General features: G+C 43.7%; 1 protein-coding gene across 1 annotated transcript in view; it reads right to left on the minus strand.

The window, feature by feature from the left end:
* Positions 1-17557, minus strand: part of AKT3 (AKT serine/threonine kinase 3) — a 232442-nt gene that overhangs the window by 201477 nt on the left and 13408 nt on the right. Inside the window, exon 3 of the mRNA XM_084828246.1 lies at positions 17103-17248. Within this exon, the coding sequence (XP_084684372.1) occupies positions 17103-17148 (46 nt within the window). The 5' untranslated portion in view covers positions 17149-17248. The remainder of the gene's footprint in view (positions 1-17102; positions 17249-17557) is intronic.

Here is a 17557-nt window from a genome sequence, read left to right on the forward strand (position 1 = left end):
ATTAAAGAACTTCAGTGCAACAAAGCAGACTGATTGGTTGAATGCTGATCACACTTTGGCAGAATCTTATTTTAGATTCTGAGCAGGAGAAGAAATTCTGGGGAATATTGTGCTTAATTCAGAGAGCCAGTGTGGTGTAGTGGCTAGAGTGATGAACTGGGAGTCAGGAGATCTGAGTTCTAGTCCCCACTTGGCCATGGAAGCTCATTGGGCCAGTCACAGACTATTAGCCCAACCTATTTCACAGGGTTGTTGTTGTTAGGATAAAATGGAGAGCGGGAGGATTATGTATGCCGCCTTGGGTTCCTTAAAGAGCGAAAAAAGGCGGGATAAAAATGTAATAAATAAATAAATAAAGCCAAGCAACACCAGCTGGACAAGTTGTGGGCATGTAGGATGAATAAGGGCAAGCATGTGAGTGGATATATGGAACCTTAGTTCCTTCTCAGCATCTGGAGGTTGTGTTTGGTTGGGGGAACAGAAAACAGAACCTCACTAGTGGATGGGAGAGCAGGGGAGGAGAAGTAGGAGAGCAAGGTTGGGATAGGACTGGAAATCCTCCAGCCCTCTCTCTCCTCCAGCCATCAAACCTCAAGGCTTAAGCCAGAAGAGTATAAGCTTAACATTCCAATTTTTCAGCACATTGTCCCCAACCTTTGTGGGAGCAAGCTTTCTCTTTGTAACCTCCACATAAAATGTATAAAACATGGAACGTTACCTGGACCTGGGGTCTACCACAGACACTGCTGTTGATGCCTGTAAGCAACCTTCCCCTCCTACCTTTTTTAAGTTTTTTTTTTTTTAAATTAACATTAACTGAGAGGCTGGCATGCTGAAAAGTGAAGTGCCAGCCTCCAGCACAATCTTTATTTCCAAGAATGTGTCTGGGCCCCACATGGCCCAGAGGCATTCTTAAAAAATAAAATGGGTGGACGGCTGCAGCCCACCACTTTGTTTTGAAGCATGCCCAGCCACCAGAAAAAAAGAAAAAGGTAAGTTATGGAGTGGGCAGTGTCTCGGGGGATTAGACAAAAGGAGCTAGGGATAGTGTTTTGCCTGTGCTGTGTGTGTATGGCTGTGTGTTAGTCGGATTGCTTGTTTTGGTGTAGTGTGCATTTTGCCTGAATTTTCATGTGTATGGTGGGGGTGTTTGTGTTGTTCTGAGCATCACCAGCTTACCTTCTGTGCAATGCGGATTTCGTTGTCCTTAGTTGGGACAAATATGTGATTTGGCATTTGAGGCTCAGACCCCACCTCTGTCTTGTACTCAGTTTCTCAGGCAACTTACTTGTCACATTGATTTGCCTCAGATGACTGTGAAATTGGTGTTCAAAAACTGTGTAGGAAACTGAAACTGAGTAGGAAACTGTGGGTTCAAAAGACGGGTTTTGTGTTTTGGCATTCAGACCCTATATATGCCTTTCATTTAGGTTCTTGGGCAACTTACTTTTCTTGTAGCCTCATGAATTTGCTTTCTGGGAAAAGGTTGTTTTTGTTACCAGCCATACCCACCATGGCAGCCATTTTGTGAATGGCCAAGCACCCTCTATGACAACCATTTTGTGAGGGTGCCTATGACACTCTCAAAATTACAAATGTGTCCACCAACCCAAAAATGTTGGGGATCCCTGATCTGAACAGTTCATAGATCACATAATATTGTGCTGTTTATTCAATCTATGATCTCATTATTCCATGACAAACATGAAGTGAAGTCAACATACAATGAAATTAAATGTAGTTAAATATAATATAAACAAAGAACTAGTACTGAAAAGCAGAAAAGTCTATTTTTAATTTGCTGCTCAGTCATTAGAAAGGTGCCCCATAACGACCATATGTTACTCAAATATGTTATCACACCTACTATTTCATCATATGTCTCCCAAGAAATTAATTAGCTCTAACTTCTTCAACTTTGACAAAAATGTCTTCACTAAGTCATATTATTAGCTGTCGCAAACATTTCAAAATTCAAAGCTTTTCCAGCTTTTATTTAACCTTTTAATTCGTATCATTTAGCAGCATTTAAAAAGCAGATGTCCTTTTGCTTATCAATTTCTTAAGCATGGTATTTACACTTCCTCAAAATAAAATAAAAAACATTGTTTTACACATCAAAAGTTTTCCATCAATATTTTATTTATTTATATAATTATTTGTATGCTGCCTTTTCAGACCAAGTCCTAAAAGGACCTGAAATTCTAACTGCACAAATGTAAACAACATAGAAGAAAGATGCTGTCACAAGGGCACAATTAAAACAAAGGAACCCTTCTCACCAACATATTTTTCCATATGCAGGGAATGATGTATGGAAGAGAATTCAATAATGTCAGTCCCCACCTCCCGCTTGAAGTGGTACAGTGATGAACAGGTTTACCTCTTCATCTGCCGTTTGTAAGCACTATGCCAGAACATGACCACAAGTGTATTCCCTCATCTTTGTTACCCATGTTCAGAGGCAGTATGTTTCTGAATACTATTTACTGGGGAACAATGGGAGAGGGCTATTGCGATCATACCCTACTTGTGGACTTCCCAGGGACATCAGATTAGCCACTGCTGGGAACAGGATACTAGACTAAGTAGGACTTTAGTCTGAACCAGCTGTTCTTGGTTGTGTTCTTAGCCCTTCTTTTTCTGTTTCCCTACCCAAAGATCTCTCTGAAGATCCATGTCTCAGTTAGCCCCTTTTTTCTGTATGTACTCTATACCACTTTCCTCTTCTTGAAAAACAAAAAGATGGTCACAGATAGGTGAAAGAGAGAAGCAGAGCAACAAGCCAGCTTACTGGCAGTCAAGACTCAAATAGCCAGGAGACCAGCAACAGAAGTAATACACAGTGACCTAACAGCAAATGATGCCAGATACTGACCCAGTTCACATGTAACAGCAGCAAACCATGGGTCAATTAACCCACAACTTGCTGTGGCCAGTTTGAATATTTAAGCACCAAGCGGGGGGCGTCCAATGTGACATCAGAACCCAGATACTAAAGGATAATTGTGGGATAGACCACCCACAATTAACCTACAATTAGTAGTTAGGTTAACTGTGGGTTGTTTAACCCACAGTTGACCTATAGACCTAGTTGGCACATAATGACAACCCATCGGTTCAAAAACAGATGGATTGTTGGGGATGAGTGAGAGAAAGCAGGCACGCTACCTGCAGCACGCCTGTCTCTAATGCTTTTACCACACAATCCACCATCAGCTCCTTAGCAGGTTGTGGAGTATGGTGTGCGAACCTGGACTGCTGCATTAACCCATTGTTCGTTGTGAAGTAAAAGCCGACAACCCATCCCACTCATGCATGACAACCTATCAATTTTTAAACTGATCAGGGTTTTTTACATGCGAGCAGGGCCATAGTGTCTCGGTTCGGACATCACGTAGCAACCCCCATCAGTCCAATCAAGGGTTGAAAATTCAAAAAGGCAGCAGAATGCACAATTTGTCACCATTATATGCGAACAGCCCTGTCACATCCTTGATAACAGAAGGTTCCAGGTTGCAGAATGCCAAAGACATGGTCACTGGAAGAAGTGACTACATGAGATCTATATCGATATAGCGATTTTGCGCACATGCACAAATGCGTGTTTTAGTGATATATGAGGATAATAAATAAAGTAAATTAAATAATGTGCCCTTTAGAGATGTATGGTGATTTTACAAATATGCGCATTTTAGCAGTATGGCAATTTTTGCACAATTTTTTGCTATTTTTATTTATGTTTTGGTTATTTATGTAAGAGCAGCAGAAAGAAGGAAGAAAATGGTCACCAACGGCCATCAGAAGCCCTGCTCCTGTAATGACTGTATGAGCTGCTGAGGCTGCTGGGATGCATGATGGAGCGGTTGGAGGACTGCAGGAGGGAGGTTGGTTAGGCTAACCATGCTGCAGGCAATGGTTTTGCTGCATGTATGGCAGCCGTCTTCACAGTGATTAGCACTAACCACCCTGCAGCACGGTTAGCCTAACCACCCTCCCCCAATGTGCGTTTGAACAAGGTCTATATTATATTGTATTACTAAAGTTTAGGTAAAAAAATATTTAGTGCACATCATTGTAAATTAAAGTTTAGCTAAAAAAAAGTGCACGTCATTCTAAATTTTGATAATTTCTAATTTTATATCAGACGCTACAATCAAATTATATATACGTTATAATTTAAAATAATTTTTTAATGAACTGACTGAACAGTACTGATTTTTAAAAAGAATCTGCTTTTAATGCATGGAGATTATATATAGCTGCAGGGGGAAGGTGAAATCAGCAAAAATCACCTCCCTATCTTTTCCTCAAATGGAAAGGAATTCCATAAGTGGAGTTTTTCTTATGGAAGTCTGGATCCAACCGTATTATAGTGACAGGCAAGTACAACCACACAAATTATAACGCTCTAGTGTCCCCTACCAGAATACTTTATTCTATCCACAACCACTCTCAGTTTTCTGTTTTCCCCCATCCATCACCCAGCATTCCATGCCCATTGAGCACCAATAATGAAGCACCAAAAGAAAACACATGGGGGGAGAAAAGGACAGCACATGGGTCACAGTTTCATTCACAGCTTCACAGGAGACCACAGCCTACAACAGAGAGAATGGAGAAGGTTTTTTTTCTTTCCACTGAATTCTTTTCAGCATGAAAGAGGCACAAGACAGCTTCGAATATGTTCCCTCTACACATGTCCTGCAGCAACTATCCCACAGTCCAGACTCATTTCAGGCCTGCCACAGCCGACAAACAATATGAAAGACCAGGTGAACTCATTATCCCTCCTCCTAACCCATTTTCATGAGGTGAAAAGGATGGCTGTGGTGAGCCACATCCTCCTAGGCTGCGTGGGAGGGCGTACTGAGTTGGCCACATACTGCTGCTGTTTGTCCTCTTCTTTAGCCTTTTTCGCTGAAGAGCAAGGTAAAAATGCATTTAATAATAGTAACTTTAGTACCACATGTCCTGGAGTTCTTGCATACTGAAGAACTGGAGAAGGGGAAAGTGCCCATACTCCCAAAACCCAAGTAATGAGGAGAGTGAACTTCTCTGGGCACAGCAAAAGATGGTAGTGAAAAAGCCAGTGCGAGGAAAACCAGAGGACAGAAACAACTCAAATGGTTGGGTGACATCAGGATTCGAGCCAAAATGGCACAACAAATGCATTTGTGAAAGGGGGCCCAAAGGGCCATAAGCCCTCAGACAATCATGAAGATAGCAAACAGAAATTAAAAAAAAAAAAAACAAGATAGAAGGAGATAGAAAGAAGGGAAAAAATAAACAGAAAACTCTCAGCTTGTTCTTTTTTCCCTCAGAGAAGAGCCAGACACTTTGAGAAGATTCCCTACAAGGTTGCCACAGCAGCGGTTAAAAGAGAACTGAGGGAATGGGGGGAACATACCCAGGACATGAACACTGGGATGGTGGGGGTGGGTTCCCGCCAAACTTTCCTTAGCTATAGAAGGTTCCCAAGCAGGGCTCCATGCAGGCACAGAGCCCATCTGTGTGATGCACAGAAACCACGAAGAACTCAGGTGGTTGAGTAACAACAGGATTTGCGCCAAAATGAGGTCATTGAGAAACAAGAGTGAGGTATTGGCATGCTTGGGTGAACTCTGAGATAGGCAGAAGTACAATAAAAATAGTAATAACAACAACAACAACCAAGTAGCCCAATGAGGACTGAGCATATTCAGTGCCCTCCAGGAGCCCTAAAACATGGATGGTCACTTGCAAAAGAAATATAGGAAGCCGGGGGGGGGGGGAGTGAGTTGACCTGCTTGAGCCCTGCTGACACCTTGTAATATCTTAGAGAAAGGCAGTCTGGCTACCATCCAGAGCAGGAGCATTCCTATTATGGGGATACTCTGCAATGTTTAAAAGTCCCATTTGTTTCCTATATCGAACAAACTATCATCACTTTCGACTCAACCCACTGAGGAAATAGCTACTATGACACGATCGTGCCCAAGCACCCTCTCCCTTTGAGCAGAGCCCAGCCAGCTCCTTGGTATACACCCGAGCTGAGGGCAATGAAGCAAGAGGGGAGATGGCTAGAATGCAGGTGGAGGAAAACTCGTGCTGAGTCTGACCAAACAGAGGTTAGAGCTTATTATCGAGCCTACTCTGTGGTGGTGAGGGTGGCAAAGAGACAGTTCCTTTCCACCAGCATTATATCCTCTCAGGGTCGTCCAGCAGAGCTTTTCCGAGTGGTTCACAGCCTGTTACATTCTGGGCCAGGGAGAGAGACTTGGAACCCTCAGTTGCATGCTCAGACAAGTTTGCACGGCACTTTGAAGATAAAGTTGCTCAGATTTGTCATGAATTGGACACCCTGATTAATGAATTTCCATTGGTAAAGGTGTTCAGAGCACCATCTGGTCCAGTTTTATTGGATGAGTTTCAGTTACTGAGGCCTGAGGATGCGGACAAGGTGCTTGGCCAAGTCCAATCGACCACTTGTAAGACTGACCCTTGCCCTTCATGGCTTATTAAATCAAACAAGGAGGGGATGTCTGGCTGGGTCCAGGAGGTTGTAAATTCCTCCTTGAGAGAGGGAGTGCTGCTGGCCTCTTTAAAAGAGGTGGTAATCAGACCACTCCTGAAAAAGCCTAACCTGGACCCAGAGGATGTTAACAATTATAGGCCAGTGGCCAACATCCCCTTCCTGGGCAAGGTGCTTGAGTGGGTGGTTGCAGGACAGCTCCAGGCACTCTTGAATGAAACGGATTATCTAGATCCATTTCAATCGGGCTTCAGGCCTGGTTTTGGAACGGAAACTGCCTTGGTCGCCCTGTGGGATGACCTCTGCTGGGACAGGGGGAGTGTGACTCTGTTGATTCTCCTGGACCTCTCAGCAACTTTCGATACCATCGACCATGGTATCCTTCTGGATAGGTTGTCTGGGTTGGGACTTGGAGGCACTGCACTGCAGTGGTTCCTCCTTACTTGGATGGCCGATTCCAGAAGGTGGTGCTGGGGGATTATTGCTCTGCATCATGGCAATTATGCCATGGGGTTCCACAGGGCTCTGTTTTATCCCCCATGCTGTTTAACATCTACATGAAACCACTGGGGGAGGTTATCGGGAGGTGTGGGCTGAGGTGCCATCAATATGTGGATGACACCCAGCTCTACCTCTCTTTCTCATCAAACCCAGGTGAGGTAGTGGCTGTTCTGGATCAGGGCCTGGGCACAGTAATGGACTGGATGAGGGCCAATAAACTGAAACTCAGTCCAGACTAGATGGAGGTCCTGTTAGTGGGTGGTTTGTCTGCCCCGCTACATGACAGTCAACTGGTTCTGGAGGGGGTTGCACTCCCCCTGAAAGATCACGTTCATAGTTTGGGGGTGCTCTTGGACCCAGAACTGTCACTTGAGGCACAGGTGAACTCAGTGGCACAGAGCATTTTTTATCAGCTTAGGCTGGTATACCAACTATGCCCTTATCTGGACAGAGATAGCCCAGCTACAGTTTTCCATGCTCTGATAACTTCTCGTCTGGATTACTGCAGTGCATTATACGTGGGGCTGTCTTTGAAAACGGTCTGGAAACTTCAGCTAGTCCAAAATAGGGCAGCAAGATTGTTAACAGGGATTGGCCAATGAGCTCATATTACGCCAGTACTTTTCCAGTTGCACTGGCTGCCAGTCCATTTCTAAGCCCGATTCAAAGTGCTGGTATTAACATTCAAAGCCCTTAACAGCTTGGGGCCAGGTTATCTGAAGGATCGCCTCCTCCCATATATGCCTGCCCGGACCTTAAGATCATCCTCAGCAGTCCTTCTCCGTGAGCCCCTGCCAAAGGAAGTGAGGCGGGTGGCTACCAGGAACAGGGCCTTTTCTGCTGTGGCACCCCAGCTGTGGAATGAGCTCCCTAGTAAGGTTCGCCTGGCACCTACATTGTATTCCTTATGGCACCATGTGAAGACCTTTTTATTTCCCAGGCATTTTAGCTTTCTAGATTTTTTATCTTTGCTGTTTTAAATCTGTATTTTAAATCTCTGCGTTGCTGCTAGGTTTTATTCTGGCTGTATTGTTATATTGCGGTTTTAATGCTTTTATATTTTATATTGTTTTAGTGTGTGCTTTTTGGTTTTAAGTTTTGTGAACCGCCCAGATAGCTTCAGCTATTGGGCGGCATAGAAATGAAATGAAATAAATAAATATAGTTTAGTGCCTGTTTAAATATTATATTTTATAGAGGAACTTGTACCTCTCACTAGCATCTGATGGGTTTGGATCTAGAATACCACCAAAACGCTTCTCATGCAATAGGGATTTCCTGCCTACACTTCCCACTGCCCATACTCCCCACTGCAGTCCTCTGTATCTCCCAAAAATCTGCTCCTAATGGCTAAGGAACCCTCTCTATAGGTACGGGGTACAATGATGTGGGGTAGAAAATTCTCTGGAAAATTTTCTAGTGCTTTATTTTTCCACGGAAAATCTGCTGTTTCATAAATTCATTAATAAAAATGAATGCATGCCAATTGCAAATACATTATTAGGAAAGCTTGGCAGTTTCAAAATTGTAATTAATGTTTTTCAGCTGATTATCCTTAGCAAGTACGTGAGAGGATACATATATGTCATACAGATACATATCTGTCCCAGAATGAAATGGAACTAATAATAGTGACAGTGAAACTGAAAGTGCCCCACTATCCTTAGTGGAAGAGAGTAGAACTTTGTGGAAATAGATGAGTGGTTGTCATCACATCAAGCACATTACTTTGGATTGCTAAAATTAATTAGCGTTCAAGAGTTTTTCAGTACCTTTGTACAATGTAAGGGAAGAACATGTGACTAGGGATGTCAGAGAATTCCACCACGGACCTCAGTGAGGCCGAATGCCAGTGCATTCAGCCCCCCAAACTCCATGGCAGAACGGCCTGCCACCCCCCGCCACCCCCCACGGATCCCCGCTGGGACGAGACTTACCTGGGGCGGATGTTCTGGGTGGCAGCGGCTCCAGCGGCAGCTTCGGCGGTGGCTGCAGCAGTGGTGGCTGCGGCGGCTGATCTTCCGACCGGCTGCCGCCACCGCCGCCATTTGCAGTCTTGTCTTGTCTTTTCTTTTTTACAGAGACGTGATAGGCTACGTAAAAACTTACGTAGCCTATCACATCTCTGTAAAAAAGAAAAGAAAGGACAAGACTGCAAATGGCGGCGGCAGCCAGTCGGAAGACCAGCCGCCGCAGCCACCACAGCTGCAGCCGCCGCCGAAGCCGCCCCTGGAGCCGCTGCCAACCGGAACATCCGCCCCAGGTAAGTCTCTGTAAAAAAAAAAAAAGACGAAGAAAAATAAGGAACGCAAATGGCGGCGGCTGTAGCCGCCGCCATTTGTGTACACCTTTTTTTTTTACCCAGACGTTTTAGGCTACGTAAAAACTTATGTAGCCTATCACGTCTGGGTAAAAAAACAAACAAACGCGTACACAAATGGCGCCCCAGCTGTAGCCGCCGCCATTTGTGTACGCGTTTGTTTTTTTACCCAGACGTGATAGGCTACATAAGTTTTTACGTAGCCTAAAACGTCTGGGTAAAAAAAAAAGGTGTACACAAATGGCGGCGGCTACAGCCGCCGCCATTTGCATTCCTTATTTTTCTTCGTCTTAGTCTACGTAAATATTTACGTAGACTAAGACGAAGAAAAATAAGGAACGCAAATGGCGGCAGCCATAGCCGCCGCCATTTGCGTACGCGTTTCCCCCCCCCCTTACCCAGAGCCCTCCGCAGCCGGAAATCCGGCTGCGGACGGCCCTGGCCTGGGCCTGGCCGGCTGCTCCGCGGAGCCACCGTGGAGCACAGCCGGCTTTCGAGGATTCCAGGGGGGAGGACCGGATCGCCTCCCCCCCCGGCGAGGATTCCGGGGGGAGGGACGGAGCGCCTCCCCCCCCAGCGGAACCCAGCGGAGCCAGGTAAGCGGGGTTTCGTGCACCCCTACATGTGACTGTCTTTAAATTTTTAGAAGTATTCCAATAAAAAATTCTATGTAATATAATATTTCAGTCATATTAAGTGTGCTTTAATTTTCCCCCCTCAAATATTTTAGGTCAAATACTTGTGGTGTATTGGGACAAAAAATCAACACAGAGTACTTAAAAAAAAACCTTTGTTAACTTTGTTTACTCTGTGATTTTAATTTTTGTGAACCGCCCAGAGAGCTTTGCCTATTGAGTGGTATAGAAATGAAATAAATACATATATACATACAAGTAAAATAAATATGCTAAATTAGATCACTCAAGGCCAGGAATGGGAAACTTGTGGCCCTCCAAATGTTTTGGCCTTTGGTTCCCATTAGCTCTAGCCAGCACAGCCAATGGTGAGGGGTGAAATGAGTTGTAGGTGAAAACTTCTAATGGGCCACATGTTGCCCACCCCTGATTTACAGCACCAAAATGTTTTCCAAAGCAAACTGAAATTTTTCCTTTACAAACGAACCACATTTGTATTGGATTTTTTCCCCCAATGAAAACTGAAAAATTTCTTATGCAAACAACCCTACCGAAACGCACCTAATTAGTATTTTAAAATCTTCCAGAAAACAATGACCCTACACAAACGAACCTAATTAGCACTGGAAATTTTTCCAAAAACAATGGTAGATGCGTATTGGCAGAGATTGGCATGCCTTGTCCATGACTCACACACCATGTGTGAGTCATGTTTTGCAGATAGTATTAGAATATTCTACATTTTTACTATGAAGACATATGAGTGGATTTCAGTGATAAAATCTTATCTAAGCCTGAACAGAAAGGTCGTGTTCAGACGACACTTTAATCCATGGTGACTTAATAAGCTACTCACAGGAGCTTATTTAGAAAATAACCTACTGATTTCCTCCACACAATCAGCCAAAGAAGCTACTGTGAGTAGCTTATTTTCACAGCCCTCACCCCTCCTCACTCTTCAGTCCTCCCACTCTGCTGGATGTTATCCTAGCTTCCCTTGCATTGCAGTTTTCATGGAAAAGTGAGCAGTGTCAGTCCCATCATGGAAGGCTGTAAATGCGTCACTTCACAATAGCGTGACCACGTAATTAAGGGAGGCTGTACTGTACAGCCTATGTTCCCCTATTCTGTAGTTGCGTTTTCTTTTTCCTTTTTTGACAGTAGCAATCAGGGAAGTCTCTCACTGTGTGAGTTAGCTGTAGCATGGCCCCACGATAGCGCATTCAGGGGCGGCTGTCATTATACTGGGGATGCCTATACTGTACTGCCCGACTTTGCTTTTTCACAGAGAAGTGGCCAGAAAAGGGAAACAGGGTTGGGGGCTGTAACTCCTTGGCAGTTTGCTGGAATAGGATGAAATTAAACAGGTGGGAGGCCATCATGGGGAGCCTCCAGAAGCTGAAGTGGATAACTGTGCAATTTTGCTTGTTCATGGAAAGAGAACATAAAAAGAAAAGGGTGGTGGGAGGTATAACTCCCTGACAATTTGCTCGATTGGGACAAAATTCCACAGATGGGGACCCCTCATGGAAAGCCTCCATGTGCTGTATTGGATAACTGCACAATTTTGCTTGTTCATGAAAGAGTAAGCAGTTCCCCCCTCCATTCACCTATTTTGCCCTGTTCTGCAGTTGCCTCTTTTTAAATTTTTCCTTTCCACTTCTGTGCGTTTGCGCATTTTCACAGTAGCAATCAGGGAGGTCTGCTATTGCGTGACTTCACTGTAGCCCGGTAGTGCGATGGGGAGATCAAGGGAGGCTGTCATTGCCAGGGTTGTGCAATAAGAGATCAGGCAAGGCTGTACTATACCGCCGACGGCCAGATAAGAAAAAGGGGATGAGAGCTCTAGCTCCTTGACAGCTGGAATGGGGCAAAATTGTACAGGTGAGGTGCCCTCCAAATGCTGTAGTGGATAATTGCAAAATTTTGCTCCTTCATTGAAAAGTGACCAAAGAAGGAAAAAGGGGGTGGGAGCTTTAACTCCCTAACAGTTAGCTGGAACAGGGCAAAACTACACAGGTGGGGTGCCCTCATGGGGAGCCTTCAGGTGCTGTAGTGGATAACTGCACAATTTTGCTTCTTCATGGAAAAATGAGCAGTTCTTTCACTTAGTCATTCTTTACTGCAGAAGTCAAAATCCATGGGCATTTTAAACAGCAACAGGTCTTAAAAGGTTATTACAGCTAAAATACAAATTCAACAAGTAAAAACCCTAAACTAGTTTATACAGGACCTAACTTGGGCAGCTGTCTGCTATAAACAAATCTAGCTATATGCATAGTACTTTTTCCCTTCCAAAAGCCCTACACTCATTCCTAAAACATAATACTTTCTTAAAAAATTTATACTGTTTTTCTTTTCATAAGAACAGCCCTGTTGGATCAGACCAAGGGCCTTTCTAGTCCAGCATCCTGTTTCCCACAGTTGTAACCAGATGCCTCTGGGAAGCCCACAAGTAGGACATGCGATTCATAACCTTCTTCCACTCTTCTACAATAACTGGTATTCAGAGACATACTGCCTTTGAACCTAGATATAGCATATAGCCACTAGATGGCCTTGTAGGCCCCTTCCAACCCTACTAGTCTATGATTCATTCGAAGGAGCAGCCACTCATAGCCTTATCCTTTTATTCTTGGTCTTATTTGCTCCTATTCTTTTGCTGCTTTGTGTTATGGTTATTTAGGATGAAATCCTATGGTCCCTGGAGAGTGTCCCAGGGATCATAGTATTATTTGGATTCCCTCTCCCAAAGCTGTAGACACTTCTATGACTTCAGGAGAGGGACTCCAAGATCTGATCCCTCCCCCCCATAGAGATCAAAAAGGGGGTGTCCCAGTGGGCAGGAGGAGGGGACATGACAGGCCAGGATATGCAAAATCCTATGGCTTCTCCAGCCACGTCCCCAGCAGACTCAGAGGCCCATCTAGAGGAAAACATTTTAAAAGGAGGGCAGAGAGGTGAAAATTGCCTTCATAGCTCCTCCTCCCTTGCTGGCAGCAACCCAGCTGGGGATAGGAATCTTGGAAGCTTCAAAGATTGGAGACTTTCATCTAGAGTGCAGCAACTCAACAGAGTTGCATCCTTAATTGTTATGAATTGCTTTTTTATGAATTTTACTGTTTTATTGTTCTAAACCACTTTGCAGACTACAAAGTAGGAGCACGGTGTATAAACTCATACATACATACAAATAAATAAAATATACCCAACAGGCATCATCCATTTATTGCTTATATTCTGATACAAAGGACATGCCAACAGATAATGTGGTAGGACTTTAGTTTGACTAATACTACTAAGGCCGTGTTCAGATGTCACTTTAAGTCATAGTGGCTTAATAAACTATTCACAGTAGCTTATTTTTTAAATAATCCACAATGCCCCACCACACGAGTGGACTATTAAACTGCTGTGACTAGCTTATTAAACTACTGTGCATAATCGGAGTCATCCCCCTGCCCCCTGCCCCACTGCAGTCCCCCACCCAAGCAGTGGCACCATTTCACCAACTGACAAAGGAGCGAAAATCCTGGGTGCACCAAAAGGGCCTCCCCTAGTCAGGAGGCACCTGATGCACCATCAAAACCCTGCACCGTTACTCACAAAGGAGTGAAAATCCCATGTGCACCAAAAGGGGGGTGGCAGCTATAAAACCTAGGAGGTTTGCAGGATCAGGACCAAACTTCATACACAGCCTCTCCTAATCGGGAGGCACCCAATCCACCATCAAAACTGTGCATAATTAGCCCAGAGGAGCAAAAGTCCCAAGTGCACCAAAAAGGAGGCAGTAGCTGTAAAACCTTGGGGGTTTGAATGCTCGGGACCAAACTTCACACAGAGCTGTAGCACTCTTTCATTCATTTGATTAAGTGCTATAGCATTTTCGCCCTAAAACAGGTGCATTTCTCCCCATAGAGATTACTGGCATAGAGGCTTTAATCGTGTTCCCAATACCACAATCACAAAAATGTGCAAAGTAGCAAATGCGCAAAGGTGCAAAGAAAAAAACAGGAACAGAGGCAACTGCGGAATAGGGGAAAATGGGGGAATAGGGGAAAAACATGCTCACTTTTCACCCCATCCTAGCAAACTATCAGACAGTTCCCATTACACAGAGAACTCCTGCAAAAAACAGAACAACGGCAGTGATCTGAACCGCTCTTGCTGTGCGACTCTCTGCGAGCAAAATAACCCATGGTGCCCAACAGATGACACAATAAACATACCAGGGAATATGAAGAACTGTATTCTTCCATTATGTGTGTGTGTGTGTGTGTGAGGGGAGAGATTCTCTCTCAATCCAGAAGTTTCCCTGGTATGTTTATTCCTCATTTTGTCTATTCCCTGAGCATGTGCAGAATGTGCTTTTTATTTAAACAAAGAAAAGCTTGCTAATCTTTCCCTTCATGCTGCATTTGTACAAGTGTGACTGCTTCAGAAAGAACTTTCCATTATACTGTCTCTTTTTCATGAGTTTCATAACAGAAGTGTGGTGTAGTGGACAGCGGCCAGCCCAAAGTCACCCAGTGAGATAACTAACAGGAGGTTTGATCATGAGCTGGATGTGGAGATACAAAGCTGAGCTGGGGGCAAGCGGGGTGCTGACATGTGTAGGAGTAAGTCACATTGAACTCAATAAGACTTACTTCTGAGTAGACATGCACAGAGTTGGTTCTCCTTTCCATTTTAGCCTCACAATGTCAACAACAACGCTGGATGTGGAAATAGAAAGCTTAGCAGGGAGAATAATACCTCGTGCAGGGCTCCAGGACCGGCATGGTCATTTTAAAAGGTTTTTTCTTTTTTTAAAACAGCGTTGCTTTAAACAAAGAGTACATCGCTCAGGCACACCTAGGACAGCCTTGTTTGGGGAAGCCCCTAGGAGGAGGAAGTGTTTTGGCTGAAAGTAATTACTGCACGTCTCAGGGCAGGGGAAAAAATACGAAAATATCTACAAAAAATAGCCATTCTTACAGAAGTTATGCAGACTCACGGAGATGGCTGGGCACCAGAATTACGGTTGTCGGTACGGATTTATCTTCATAATTTTCGGAGTGGAAAAAAAAGAGGAGAATTCCGTGGGCTTGTTAAAGACGGAACGGAGCACTGGCTGCAAACTGCAGAAGTCAAGCGGCACTGAAGGTACACAATTCGTACATCCCTAGGCGTATCCACATCCTCTCCATTCCCTCCCCTCCCACTGACATGCCCCCTTTTAACTCTTCCCAACCTCTTTCGAAGATGCTATTTCATTTCTGCAGGTGAAACAGGGGAGGAGGGCATTTTTGCTGATTTCCCCCTTCCCCTGCTTTCCCATATGACCCCTGGTAAACTGCTCCAGAAGATTGGGGAGTTCTCCAGAACAGTGTGGGAAATGGAAATGGGGAATGCAGGAGGAAAGATAAAATTGGCAAAAAATTGTTTACACCACAACTATTAAATTATTAAATGGAAAATCAACCCATAAATATTGAAAAGTGGTAACTTGCTCAACCAAATTCCTATTTTCCTTTATTTATTTTTTCAGAGAACCAATTAAAAAGTGCAGCATTAGTCTTCTGAAAATTAACAGTGAGAAATCCCTGTTCACAATAGTAAATAAATGTCCTCATGATTCTACCTGATCCCATACAGAGTAATGACAACAGTACCACAATCAGCTGAATACAGCAGAATTGCTAAATGACAATCAGGATTCTTCAAGACAACAAAAACAGAATTTTCCATTTCCCTCACAATATTATTAATAACTATTTTAAAAAGAAACAAGCAAGAAGGTGCCCTTGGTTAACGCAGCATATTACTGGAACTGAATTCAAAGCTGACCTTTTGTCCCAATGCAAATCTTCACATTACTTTGGTTGTAAGTTTAGCAGCAATATAACAAACCTATAACCTATATTAGTTCAAGAAAACCTAGCCCACGATCAGTATCTGTTAGTGAGGTCAAGTGCCAGAATGAGACCTACAAAAAAGGACTGACTAAAATAGTCAAATTATTTTTGGATCAAATGATGGAGAATGATATTATCCATAATAAAGCATATAGGGTTTGATCCAATGCTGCCCATTGGCCAGCAGAATGAATTTCCCCTTTCCCCTGCAGCCCCCTCCAAATCATATACAAAGAGTTGGGGGACTCTCTGGAGCTGGTTTTTTTTGGGGGGGGATGTGCCTGGACGCTTGCAGGGGGGAGGAGAGTAAAGGAAAGTCCACTCACATTACATTGGATTTAACCTGTAACATGGAACCCTCTCAATCCTTCTGCAAAACATGCATTCAATTTTGCCTATGATTCAAATTATTTAGCAGCAAATGAGTATAAAACTCAAAGGAAATATCTAGGTGATGGAGGGAGCAATCCTACGGGGATAGGTGGCCACCTCCAAACTCGGAGGTGACCGCCTATCCAATGCAGGGCAGGAGCAGTGTGGAGGGGATCGTCCCCTCTGTGGTTCAGCATTTGTGGCTAGATAGCCGATTTCGGCTCTCTAGCTGCGGGAAGGCGGAGCAGGGGAAGCAGCTGCCGGTATGACACATAAGATGTGTCGTACCAGCATTTCCGCCTTCCCCGCACCGGAATGCCCCATGTTCGCTGGTCCGCACTCCTCTTATGAGCATGGGGCGATTCCGAGCTGCCTGTGAGGCAGCATGGGAGTAGGGGAAGGTTGTTTCTCAGGGAACCAACCTTGGAGCGCGGGCTCCGAGGTCAGTTCCCAGAAACCGACGTATCCTATGGCCGTCTAGCCACTGACTAGAGGCCATAGGATTGCTCCCTTATTGGTTAATAATTTGTTTGGATCCTACTTACATCCTCTAAAAAAAATGAGCAAAGGACTTAAGATACATTGTAAGTACTGTGTTTGTCCCAGACTATTCAAGCTTTTAGAGTTATACAGCCTCATAAATAAATTATTGAGGGCAAGAAATAGAACTCAATGTACTTATTTACATATATAATATTGAACAGTATCTCAAAAATATTTTCAGGGTTAAAGTCTTGTTACGCATTAATGCCTATTATTAATAAGGCAAATATATTTCTTATACTGATTCATAAAAAAATAAAATTACAGCAACAATTCATGTTCTAATTGTTACTAAACAATATATTTCATTTAGCACTTACCCCTTTTCTGAACCCAACCTTCTTTCACAATTGTAACATCGCTCATGATGGCTCCACACTGAGCCCTTAATTCAGAGAAAGAGTATTTTGCTTTATCACTTTTATACTTTCACGTCTCTTCTGACTTTTCAGTATCTTAAATCAACCTGGAAGTATAAACAAACAAATAAAAATTAGCTCTCTTGATGTATCCTGTTGCTTGACAGCCAATGCTCCAACTCTCAGAAAGATTCATTTCTTTATTTAGGAAATTTATAGGCCACCTTTCTCCTAAAATAGGACTCAAGGTGTCTTACAGAAATTCAGATCAACAATATAAATATAAGTTAAACACATAAAAAAGAGCGGCCATAAATAAAATCACAATAATAAATAAAACGCACAGATGAACAGAACAGGCTTTACCTGGCACCTAGGAAACATCTAATAACAATACCAAGTGAATTTGTCTGGGA

This window comes from Heloderma suspectum, chromosome 1 (genome assembly GCF_057233095.1).
Source record: "Heloderma suspectum isolate Gila_16-S chromosome 1, 16-S_ref, whole genome shotgun sequence".
NCBI classification, from domain to species: domain Eukaryota; kingdom Metazoa; phylum Chordata; class Lepidosauria; order Squamata; family Helodermatidae; genus Heloderma; species Heloderma suspectum.